Here is a 12,974-nt window from a genome sequence, read left to right on the forward strand (position 1 = left end):
TGACTTGAGAAGATGGAGGGATCTCCCCTGTTCGTGGATCGGGAGAATCAACATAGTAAAAATGGCCATTTTACCAAAAGCAATTTACAGATTCAATGCAATCCCTATCAAAATACCTACACAATTTTTTAAAGACATTGAAAGGTCAATTCTCAACTTTATATGGAAAAACAAAAAACCCAGAATAGCTAAAACAATCTTATACAATAAAAGATCCTCAGGAGGAATCTCCATACCTGATCTCAAGCTGTACTATAGAGCAATAGTACTTAAAACAGCATGGTACTGGCACAGCAATAGGCTGGTTGATCAATGGAATCGAATTGAAGACCCAGATATGAATCCACACACATATAGTCACCTGATTTTTGACAAAGAAGCCACATCTATTCAATGGAAAAAGGATAGCATCTTCAACAAATGGTGCTGGTCTAACTGGATTTCTACATGTAGAAAAATGCAATTGGACCCATACTTGTCACCATGCACAAAACTCAAGTCCAAATGGATTAAAGACCTCAATATAAAACCAGAGACACTAAATCAGTTAGAAGAAAAAGTGGGGAAGAGCCTGGAACACATTGGCACAGGAGACAACTTCCTGAACAGAACACCAACAGCCCAGGCCTTAAGGTCAACAATTAATAAATGGGACCTCATGAGGCTGAGAAGCTTCTGTAAGGCAGGAGACACTGTCAAAAGAACAAAGTGACAGCCTACAAACTGGGAAAAGATCTTCACCAACCTTGCATCTGACAAAGGTCTAATATCCAAACTTTATAAAGAACTCAAGAAATTAAATGCCACCAAACCAAATAACCCAATTGAGAAATGGGGCTCAGAATTAAACAGAGAATTCTCAACAGAGGAATATCAAATGGCTGAGACACACTTAAAGAAATGCTCAACATCTCTAGTCATCAGAGAAATGCAAATCAAAACAACTCTGAGATTCCATCTTACACCCATCAGAATGGCTAAAATCAAACATTCAAGTGACAACACATGCTGGCGAGGATGTGGAGAGAGAGGAACACTCCTTCATTGCTGGTGGGAATGTAAAATAGTACAGCCACTTTGGAAATCTATCTGGTGCTATCTCAGAAAAATGGGAATAGGGCTTCCTCAAGACCCAGCTATTCCACTCCTAGGAGTATAATACCCAGAAGATGCTCCAGCACACAACAAGAAAATTTGCTCAACCATGTTCATAGCAGCCTTATTCATAACTGCCAGAACATGGAAACAGCCTAAGTGCCCCTCAGTAGAAGAATGGATAAAGAAACTGTGGTACATATACACTATTGAATACTACTCAGCTATTAAAAACAAGGATTTTCCAAAATTTGTGGACAAATGGATTGAACTAGAAATGATCATAATGAGTGAGCTAACCCAGAAGCAGAAAATGGTATATACTCACTTATTACCGGACACTAGCCCAACGGACAGGTCCCATGAAAGTCTGCACCTACCAGGAAATGGGGATAGAGGTGAGGACATCCTATTGAGAGTCTAGATGAGGAAAATATAGAGGATAGGCAAGTAGGGGGACCCAGAGGGTCCTAGAAACCTACAAGAAGAACATTATGATGGCTAGATCTGAGCCCAGGGGTTTTGCTTGATCTAAGGCACCAACCATGGACAAAACGGGCAGTCATCATCAAACCCCTACCCAGATCTAGCCAAGGGACAGAACATTCTCCACAGCTAAGTGAAGACTGGGGACTGACTTTCACAGGATCTCTGGTGCCCCATATTTGGCCATGTCCCTTTGTTGGGGAGGCCCAATGGCACTCAGAGGAAGGATAGCGGACTACCAAGAAAAGACTTGATACCCTAGTACCATATTCAGGGGGAGGAGGTCCCCCACAGCCACAGTCATAGGGAAGGGGGATTGGGGTGAAAGTGGGAGGGAGGGAGGAATGGGTGGATGCATGGGATGGGATAGAAAAATGAGATGTAATAGGAATTATTTTTAATTTTCAATAAAAATGTGTTATTATTTAAAAAAAAAGAATGCATCTTAAAAAAAAAAGAAAATTCCCAAATATTTATCAACTGAAAAATAGATAGTAATCTAGCCATAAAGCAATAAAAATTCCTGGAGAATCTGTATACACAGACAAGAGAAAGTTTCATACACATGGTAATTAAGATTCTGTCCCCCAAAGAAACTTTCCATTCTGGATTCTGTGGTGCACACTTGTAATCCCAGGGGGTGAGGGGGGTCAGAAGCAGATGGATGTCTGAGTTCAAGGCCAACCTGGTCTACAGAGCAAGTCCAGGATAGCCAAGCCTACACACACAGGAACCCTGTCTCAAAAACAAAACCAACCAACCAACCAACCAACCAAACAGAAGGGAAGAAAGAAAAAAAGCAAAGAAAAGAAAAATAGAAACTTTCCATAGAGCCCTGTAGCATGAGAAGAGACAGGAAGCAATGACGACAGAGTAAAAGGCCCATCAATGTCCTTTTTGGAAAAAACCAAAGGAAATAAAGGCCCAAAGAATGTTTGCTTTGATAATTACCTGGTGCCAGGTGTCTAATATATTGTTTCATGTAGGTTAAGTGCTATTTATGTTCTATCCATAAGGTTTGTTTCAATAAAACCCTTTTTGTAAACTGGAAAATTGTTTTGTAATATAATCACCACTTTAAAAAAAAAATCTTTGGACTGTCCCAGGTTCCTCCATGCACATATGAGTCAGTCGAGTTCCTCTGTACTCTCTGCTTGCTCTTCTGGAGCACAAGGGATAGCGTTCCAGAGGCCCAGGCATTGCTCTTCTGGAGCACAAGGGATAGCGTTCCAGAGGCCCAGGCATTGCTCTTCTGGAGCACAAGGGATAGCGTTCCAGAGGCCCAGGCATTGCTCTTCTGGAGCACAAGGGATAGCGTTCCAGAGGCCCAGGCATTGCTCTTCTGGAGCACAAGGGATAGCGTTCTAGAGGCCCAGGCATTGCTCTTCTGGAGCACAAGGGATAGCGTTCCAGAGGCCCAGGCATTGCTCTTCTGGAGCACAAGGGATAGCGTTCCAGAGGCCCAGGCATTGCTCTTCTGGAGCACAAGGGATAGCGTTCCAGAGGCCCAGGCATTGCTCTTCTGGAGCACAAGGGATAGCGTTCTAGAGGCCCAGGTATGCAGAGACATTCCCACCCACTAGGAATGTGTATATATACTGTAGATTCAGAATTGCCCTCCATAGGGTGTCTTTTTTTCCTAGTAGATGTTAAGGCTAATTCTTCATTGAATTATTTTCTTCATTGAATTATTTGCTCAAACATTTGAGGAGAACTAAAAAGAAAATTACTTGGAAAGATTAAATTTAATTGACATCAAGAATACTTATACCACATCATCAAAAAAAAAAACATGGCAATATCAGTAAGTGCCTTTTAAATTAAATGACAAATTGGAAGTGTTTAACAACATATGGTCGCTTTTCCTTGACATATATGATTAAGAATATATCTTTTTATCAAAATGTAAAATACCATCTGGCAAAAGTAACATTTATTCTATTGGCTTTATACATTAAATTAATTCACTGTACTTTAAAATGTAAATATTTTCCTATTTTTTCTTTTCCTTGTGCTGGATCTATATTTATTTATAATATAAACTGCATAGCTCAAAAACTATAATTAGGTATAACAATCAAAACCATTTTTGAATTTTGAACAGAAAGTATCCCTTAAATTAATTCCAAACATTTCTCAACAATGTAAATGGCAACAGCTCTTTTTTAAACATTATAATGATAAAACCTGATTAATGAAAAACTTGCTGTTATAACTTATTAGGCACACCATCAGATCTGAATTTGAGGGTAGTTGTCTGCTAAGCACTTTAGAAATAGGAAGAGGTTCTTATTACAAAGGCAGTGTGTTGGTGCATCTTAAGGTTTTAAACATAAATGCAGTAATGGTAATAACTCAGGCATGCATTCATTCAATGACACATGAAGTTCAGAGACTACCAAATGAACAGAAAATTCTACTCTGATAAAACAGAGTACACTACACATTTAGTGATGTGAACTTTTGGCAATGTAAGTTTTAGGAAGCACATTAAACGCGATTCATTGTGTTACAGTGTTCTTAAAACCACATTGGGCCTAACCTAAAAGATGAATGCGTTATCATTAGTGTGTAATGTTCCCATCAAATATGTAGCAATGCAAGTTTTATTGTTTGCTTTTAAAGAATTTACTATTTAAAAAGGAATTTTATCTTGGTTTTAAATATTTTCAATCTTTTAAAGTATTCTTTGTAGGTATGATAGAGTTGTTGGATAAATATACCTAGTATTTGATATTAAATTTTAGTATCTACTATGACCAGGGTATCTCTTCTGCTTTTAATACTTAAAGTTTTGATGAAAGGCAGGTAAGTAAATGAAGGCTTATAAATAGGGCTATAGGATAAGATTATACAAATTGGTATTGACTGCTTACTCCCCAACCCAAAATGTAGGATCAGTGTGGGGGTAGAAATGAGAGGAAGAACAAGAGATGAAAGGAGCTCTAGGTTTAAAGATCCTAAAGGCATAAAAAACCTGATTTAAATCAACAACCCATTTTCAGTTTGCCGAACCCAAAGAGTCATGATCATGAATCTTGACAAGCTTCTACCACAATAAATATATAGAACACTAACAACAATTCAGAAAGTTCTGTTATGCTCCTATAGAGAGAATTCTACACTGTGAACCACCAAGGCAAGTGATCTTCTGTCCACAGAACACACAAGTACATGTATGTGTGCACACGTGGTTTGTTTTAGAGTTTAATGTAGTGTTTTATAGTATGTACTCATCATGATGCTATTTTAGAAATTTACCCATCTTGTTGCATATAATTTTCTTTTCACTGGCCTTGAACTCATAGTGTTCTTGCCTCTGCCTCCTGAGCACTGGGATTATAGGTATGCTTGCCACCCTGGGAAAATAATTTTTTTTCTTTTTTATTATATTTCTTTTTTATGTGAACATTTACATTATTATATTATTACACATAAATAAGTTAACTACATATAGCAAGAAGAACCATGAAACAATCAGGAATTATATAAATGTTACATTCAGAGTGATTTGGCTATTTGTATTTGGCAAACTTAAAGAAAACATCTTTCCTATCTTGGTGATCTAAAATTCTGAATGACAATCAATATCTATCATATCTCATCTCTATCAGCTTTAAGTTTTTAAGTTAATTTTTTTTAATGCTAACACAAGGCAAATATGGTAGCATGCACCTATAATCTCAGTGCTCAGGAGCTGAATCAGGAAGATCGTAAGCTTGAAACCAGTCTGGACTACACTGGAAGTTCAAGGTCAGCCTAGACTACATGCTAAGACTCTTTTTATAGAAGAAATAAGAAAAAAAAAAGGTCTAAAAGAATTGTTGTGTCTTTTAAATTGCTGTTTGCCTAACATAGTCCCCACCCTTTGTGTCCTTCAATATAAAATGTATTTCTTATGGATGGAATATATTTGGAACATGTTTAAACATCCATTTTGACAATTTCTGCTTTATGACTGAATCTTTCTTCCATCTACGTTTAATGGAGTTACTGATAAGGCACGGTTTACATTTGTTATTTGCTATCTCCCCTCCCTCCCTTCATCCTTTTCTTCTTTCCCAATTTTTAGCACTTATATTTTGCCAACAAGACGCTTTAAAGAGAAAGTTCTTTAAATTTTTAAAAAATATTGAAGTTTTCATGTGTACAAGTATTTTGCCTGCAGATATACCTGGGCGCTACATGTGTGCCTAGTGCCCAAGGAGGCTAAAAGAGGGCATCAGACTCCCAGGATCTGGGCTTACAGACGACTGTGAGCCGTCATGCGGGTGCCAGGTCCTCTGGAAGAGCAGCCGGTGTTCTTATTCACTGAGCATTAGAGAGAACGTTCTTTAAATATCTCCTTATGATTATGCCAGGAATCCAGTGAATGTTGGATTTTGAATCTATTGAAAAGGTCTCCCAGGTCAGGTGCTACTAAGAAGATGACGGTGAGCCAGGCAAATACAGATCTGTTCTCATGAAGCATCCCCCTGTACAAAGAAGGTAAGTGCCACAACAGCAGAGGCAGTGAGTGTGGGGCTTGGAAAGAGCACAGTAAGGAGAAGGCCTCCTGCTGGGGTTTTCAGAGATTAGCTAAGGGAAAAGTTAGTGGGAAAAAAGAGGAAGCAGCAGAGTGCCACAGTCAAAGGAATATGCTAAAGCTATGAAACTACCATGGGAGTAGAATTAACAAGGGAAGAAGGGAGGCTACAGAAAGGGGTGACAAGCAGGGAGAGGAACTTGGAAGCTCCTGAATAGCACACATTCCATCCCCAGCATCTCAAGCGCAGCTACTTGGTTCATGTTAGATCTCTGTTCCTACATTTCTTCACTCCTGCCAGCTTTAGTGTTTTCTCCCCCACCTCTGCTTCTCCTTCTCTGGTGTTGAAGAAATGTCTCATACTGTAGACGTGGCTGATCTAGAATGTGCTATGTAGACTAGGTTGGCGGCAATCCTCCTGCCTCTGCCTCCACAGTGCTGGGATTTCAGGTATGTGCCACAGTGATGTCGTGAACTTGGCTATATTTAGAATCACCATGGAAACACACCTCTGGAAATATCTGTATCTATCCTATCTCATCTTTATCAACTTAAAATATCTATCTAGACCTAAAACTTCTTAACCCCTAAATAACTAAGCTCAATTGTAAAACTAAACTGTCCTTCAATTCCATTCAAGACTTGAGAAGGAATAAAATTAATTACCTGAGTAAACAGGAAGTGCAGGTTAGCAGCTTCCAAAGTGAAAAAAAGTATGACAAGAGACAGTTTGCTGCCTGCACAGTCACCCAAACTTTATAATGTTGGACATCTTCAGTGTTCTGGCCCAGTATATCTGACAGGCATATTTATGAGGAAGGAACTATTGAGGACTTGCTTACCCTTTCTTGGCAGAGTTTGGCCATTGACTCTGCCTGCATTCAAGCTTGTCCATTTTTAGGCATAATTCTGTCAGTGGCTGAAACAAGGACATTTTGCCCGGTGACTTTTTTGCCACATTTGAAGCCATCTCCATAAGGATGATTTTTGATACTCATCATCTTATTTGAGGTAGGTTGGGTGTTGCCAGGAGCTAACCTGTCTTATTGTCAATGTACTTTTAAAATAATAAAAACATCTTTAAATGCCATATTCTATAGGTCTCTGAAGTTTCTGAAGTCCTTACCTATTTACAGAATCATATCTATCTGCTAAACCTAGTATGTACATTCTTGTAGTATAAATAGACTATTGTTCTGGAAAATATAATTTAATTTATGTAGTTTAGATAAATCTACTTAAGTTCAATACTTTATGAAAGTCTTGTGCTGTATTCCTTCCTCTTCTTTTGGTTGTCATCGTACAATTATAACTTTATATAAAATATTCCTATAAATTATGACTTATAATTGTTTTACTTAGTCCTTTAGATCAAGTAAGAAAATGAGTTACAAACATATATATGCATATATCTTGTCTTCTACATTTACTTATGTAATTATCTTTATAAATATTCATTCTTTCATGTGGTTTTGAGTATCTGGTGCCTTTTTATTTGACACTGAAGGACTCTCTTTAGTATATCTTGTTGAGAAGATTTCCTATTGTCAAATCCTCATTTTTTTTCTTTAATACATACCTTTTGGGCATGTGTTAATATCACCTTTGGTTTTGAAGTATAATTATCCTGTATATAGAATTCTTTTAGTCTTTTTCATTTTTTAATATTTCATTGTGTTCCACAGGTCTTTGTAGATATGTTCATATTTATTCTTTTTTTCTATGTGTTTTTCAGATTGGATAATCTCAATGACCCATACTAAATTTGCTTATTTTTTTCTTCCACTGCTTAAACCTGCTCTTAACACCCACTATGTAAAAATTTCTTCTTAATATATTTTTCAATTCTAGAATTTATGTCTTTAAAATAATTGTTATTTTAAATACTTTTTAAATTTTTTGTTTTTGCTTTTTGTTGTTTTGTTTTGTTTTGTTGCGAAGGAGTATCACTATGTAGCCCTGGAGCTCACTGTTAACCAGGCTGGCTGGAACTAACAGAAATCTGCCTCCTTCTTCTTTCCAAGGGCATGGATTAAAGGTGTGCACCATCATGCTAGTTATTTCTTATTAATTTTTGGTGTACATCTTTCTCCAAATTTCTTCTAGTTCTTCAGACATGGTTTTCATTACCTTTTAGAACACATTAAAACTATTTTCTTAGGGACTGGAAAGGTGGCTCAGTGGTTAAGATGAGTTCTATTCCTGACACCCATGTCAGAAGGCTCACAGCTGTCTGTAACTCTAGCTCCACAGGATTTATCCTCTTCTTCAGCCTTACAGAAGTGGCACTTATTTACACAGACATACTCACATACACATAAACAAAAAAAATAAAAATAAATCTTTCAATATTGTATCCTAGTATTATAGAAACTTGATAAAACATACATTTTATATGATACACACACACACACACACACACACACACACACACACACATATATATATATATATATATGAAAAGAGGTTTAATGGAGTTATCCTACAATGAGGGATAGTACCTCAACTAGATTCCACAGGCTAATGAATAAAAACCTTAGTACCAGAAATGTGTTACCTTTTTTTGAGCTATTGGCCAGTGGAATCATATAGACCAACCCCCAAGTACTATAGGATTTTGTCAATACTTGGGTTATGCCTCAGAACTTGATGGCCTGACGCTAACTGCTGAAGACTCCACACACTGGAGTCAAAGAACATCGAGAAACCAAGCTTATACTCACCTGGAAGCTCCATCCCTACTGGACCACTTTCATGTTGCTGGAAGATACAACACATCCTACCAAGGAGAAAAATATAATTATCAGTCTCACCCAGGCCTGAACTTTACAAACTATAAAAACAATTGACCTGACAAGATATGTTCACTGATGTTAATAGTGGCACAAATGTTACGAGGGTAACTATAATGGAAGTTTTGGTTTCTTTGTAAACTCAGTTACATTACGTAGATAACGTTTTGTTTTAATCCCAGGTGCGGGATTTTAGTTTGGGCTTTAGTTTGGCCACAGAGGGTAATAGTCTTTTGCGGGCTGTGGTCCTTGCCAGCTGGTCATGGCTGGCCTTGTGTGGCAGGGAGAGGGGCATGGTCTAGGACTCTGAGAGAGATAAATATGAGAGCCTGGAGAGAGAGAGAAAGTATGGCGGAGGCATGTGGTATGTAGCCGTTTGGAAAGATCAGAGATTGACGGTGGGGCAGAAGGAGGGAAATGTTTCAACGTAGTGGCTCAGAGGAGATGGCTTGCTGTGTTCGCTGTTGGTGGAGACTGGCATTGCCCCAAAAGAATCCAACTGACCCTAAACAGCTGAGAGAAGCAAAGGGGTCTGCACCCTCTCTCCCTGCTAAACTTCTTTCTCATACCCAGGGTCAAGGGGCTGGTGGAAGGGAGGTAGAGGCTTCAATACCCTCAAATGATACAGAGTTTAAAAACAAGCATCAACAACTAACACTTTTTGATCACATCTAATGTCTGCTCCATGAGATGGAACCAATACCTGGCACTGTTATTGGGGCCAAGAACTGTGGCTAGATAGGCCATAGAAGCCAATACTGTTATTCTGATAAGTGGACACAGTATTTAAATCCTAATAACACTTCTATACCCATAGATCAGAGCATATCTAAACCTTCATCAGAGAAGCTTCTTTGTAGTAGATGCCAATTAGACACAAGGCCTCCTAGTGGGTCAATGTGTAGAGAATTGGAGTGGAGTGCTCAGCCCTAAACCATATATTCATATCTTACCCCTTCCTCCGAGTGGATGGAGAGATCGCAAGCACCAGAGGTGGTGGGTAACATCAAGGAAACAGTGGTTTTTTTTGTTTTGTTTTGTTTTGTTTTGTTTTGGCACAATAGGGCAGTTGCACATATGAACTCAGTGATGTGACAGCATGCACAAGGAGCTAAGCAAGCTCAAGCCAGACAAAAATCCCAGCATAGAGGTGGGAAGGTAGGTACTAAATCCCACAGTAGCCAAGGAGCTATGGACAGCTGTAGGGAGAGGAAACGTCAGTTTTCTTTAATCATAACCTACCCCCCCCCATCAATCACATTCCTAAGACACAACTGGACTAATTGTTTGGGAAGAGAGGGAAGGTTTGAGAAGGGGGTACTTATAGAACGAGTTGTGGCAGTGAATATGTTTAAACTGTTTATGTAGTTCTCAAAGAATTAATAAAAATATTGTTTACAAATGTATGTGTATGTGTGTCTGTGTACGCCGCGCACGCGAGCGCACATGTGTGTGTGTGTGCTCTTGGGAGAACAGAAGAGGTCACTGGGTCCTCTGGAGGTGGACTTACAAGCATGAGCAGCCCATTGCGGATACTGGTACATGAATTAGGTTACTCTGGAAAAGAAACAAAAGCCAAAGCACTCAGCGGCTTAGACACCTCTCCAGGCTGAGTCTTAACCATATTCCTGGTCTGTCTTCCTCGTGAGATTTACTGAAGAAGCATTATTCTGTAATCTAGTCTCTTCCTCCTTTCACTAGCTCCATCGTGATTTTTGATTTAGGAATACCTTTTCTTTCTTTTTTTTTTTTTTTTAAATTTAGAAACGCTTTAAAGATGCATTTCAGCATATATGAAAAACATGGCAAGGGAGCTAAAGGAAGTTTGTTACTTAGTCCCGTGCTGTGATAGAAACTTGTTAATATTAATTTCTTGGGTAACTTTATTTTTTTGAAAATCTTAAGGTAAAAAGGTCATTTATTGATAGTTATGTAAATACTGTTTCCATACTTACTGAAACAGCTGAAAGTAAGAGGCAGGACTGGGAAACCGTCAATTTTCCTTGAGATCTATAACCCTTTTCAGGCAGTGAAGGCAAGAAGGGGTGAATCTCTAATCATCCCCCGTACCTTTACATTTTTGCTTCTCGAATGACCAGAACAAGCTTAATTTAAGGTTTTACTTTTTAAGGAGGGCCACCTTCAAACTTTCCAGATCAGGTAGACGTGCATGAAGTAGCCTCCGCGCCGTGAGAAAAACAGAAGGGCGGAGCCGCCCGTCTGACTTCCGCCTCCCGGAGCCCGGGGACAGGCTGCGGCAGCGTCTTACGCATGCGCCCTGCGGACTTCCCCCCTACTCCCGCCCCCAGCGGACGCCAATTGGCCGTGGGGAGTAAAGGAAGCCGAAGGAGCGCTGGGAACCCGGAAGTACTTCTCCGCAGAGGCCTGGGCGACTCTTTTTGAATGGAATCGGGCTGATTCATCGCGGGTTCTCGGAGCCAGGCCCTTGTTGAATGTGAGGCGCTGCCCTCGCCGCCGCGTTGCCGTAAGGCCAGGTATGGAACTGACCGCGACTTCGTCCAGGCGGCCTCTGCCGAGCCCCGAGGCGGACCTGGGGAGGTCCGGGAGCGAGCCTCGTTAGGCCGCCGTAAGCCCTGTACTTTCCTGAGTCACGTTGCCCAGCCAGGTTGCCGGTGGAGTCCCGGGCCTGATGGGGAGCGCTGGCCCCACGGGCCTCTCTTCCCTCACCTTCGGGTCTCTGGCAGGGTCAGGTCTGGTTGTCATCTCCCTGCAAATGTTTCAGTTTCTCCCAAGCTTGGGAACCTTTAACTAACTGGCAGAACCCTGTTTATGGCCTATTTGTGGTCGTCTTCAGTTCCTCCTGTGTTGAAGAACTCCCAGTCTTGGGAAGCAAAAGAGAAAGGATGGACAGAGTTTCAGGAGAGCGCGTGTTCGCTTAATCGGTTGTCTGTCCCAAAACCTTTGAAACCCTCAGAGAGGCAATTGCTTTTAATCATGAATATTTTCAGAATAAAGTGGTTATCCCTGCTATGCCATTACTTGCTATATTGCTCCATTTGAGTACTGGTCTGTGGATTTGGTTACATTTCCTTTTTGGAGTAAGGGAGAAGTCAACTATCACTGCTGTGGGTTATTGGAATTAAGTTTTCTTGTGAGTTGAGCTCAGTGTCTGTCAAAAGAACATTGCAAAAGAGCCTTAAGAAATTTTCACTTACTAATATGGAGACTGTTTCACTCTGTATCTCTGGTTAGTCTAGGACCAATTATGTGCGCCAGGCTGGCTTTAAAACTTCCAGTCCTGCCTCAGTTTCTCAAGTGTTTCAATTACAGGCTTGTAATCCCATCACAGCACAGACTGGGGGAAAAAAAAAACCTAACTAAAATGAAGTTCCACCTTGTGACTGTGGTAGTTTGAATGTAATTGGCCCCTATTGGCCCATAGGGAGTGGCACTTGTTGGAATGGGTGTGTCCTGGCCGGAGCAAGTGTGTCATTTTGGGGTGGGCTTTGAGGTCTCATAATGCTCAAGCTTTGCCAGTATGGCACACAGTCTCCTGCTGCCTGTGGATCAAGATATAGGACCACCCCCCCCCCCAGATCCTTTTCCAGCACCATGTCCCGCCATGATGATGATGGACTGAACCTCTGAAATTGTAAGCTAGCCACAATTACATTTTTTTGTTTTTTTGTTTTAGATAAGAGTTGCTGTGGTCATGATGTTTCTTCACAGCAATAGAAACTCTTAAGACAGGGACAAACCCTTTTAATCCCAGAACTCAGGAGGCAGAGGCAGGCTGATCTCATTGAGTTCCAGGCCAGACAGGACTACACGGTGAGACCCTGTCTCACAACAAAACCCAGAAACCCAAACATTAATAAAGATTTAATATAAAAGGCTTTAAAAATTAGCAAAGAAATATAGTTCTCATTCGACATCCCCAGCATAGGTGAGGAAAAAGTGGGGCATAGGGGTTGAAATCTCTCTACAAGTTTGAAGCCAGCCTGGTCTGTGTAACTGATTAAAGGCCAGGCAAGGACAGGTGGAAAGACCTTGTTCTCTAAGTTTGAATAAAAGTAGCTGTGGGATTTTGGGGGGGGGGGCAGGGGTAGTGGTTC

At 40.2% G+C, this 12,974-nt stretch overlaps 2 protein-coding genes across 9 annotated transcripts in view; one reads left to right on the forward strand and one right to left on the reverse strand.

The window, feature by feature from the left end:
* The window catches only part of LOC311607564 (uncharacterized protein), a 137,161-nt gene extending 126,014 nt beyond the window's left edge, over window positions 1–11,147 (reverse strand). For 4 of the 8 annotated variants that reach the window (XR_014782636.1, XR_014782637.1, XR_014782638.1 and 1 more), the window contains exons 1-2: window positions 10,854–11,144; window positions 8,830–8,885 (exon numbers count right to left, since the gene is read on the reverse strand). Coding sequence is in view for 5 of the 8 variants with exons in the window: in XM_084799408.1 (XP_084655534.1) it covers window positions 8,830–8,884 (55 nt within the window). In the remaining 3 variants the exon portion in view is untranslated. Of the gene's footprint in view, window positions 1–4,842; window positions 4,941–6,948; window positions 7,026–8,829; window positions 8,886–10,853 lie in introns of all 8 variants that reach the window. The other 4 variants (XM_084799412.1, XM_084799411.1, XM_084799410.1 and 1 more) reach the window with 4 other exon arrangements.
* A 94-nt stretch (window positions 11,148–11,241) lies between these two features.
* PSMD14 (proteasome 26S subunit, non-ATPase 14) overlaps window positions 11,242–12,974 on the forward strand; it is a 91,172-nt gene continuing 89,439 nt past the window's right edge. The window contains exon 1 of the mRNA XM_084799407.1: window positions 11,242–11,393. The gene's annotated coding sequence lies outside the window, so the exon portion shown is untranslated. The remainder of the gene's footprint in view (window positions 11,394–12,974) is intronic.

The sequence above is a fragment of the Acomys minous genome, assembly GCF_964271855.1.
Source record: "Acomys minous genome assembly, chromosome: 10".
Classification (NCBI taxonomy): Eukaryota; Metazoa; Chordata; class Mammalia; order Rodentia; family Muridae; genus Acomys; species Acomys minous.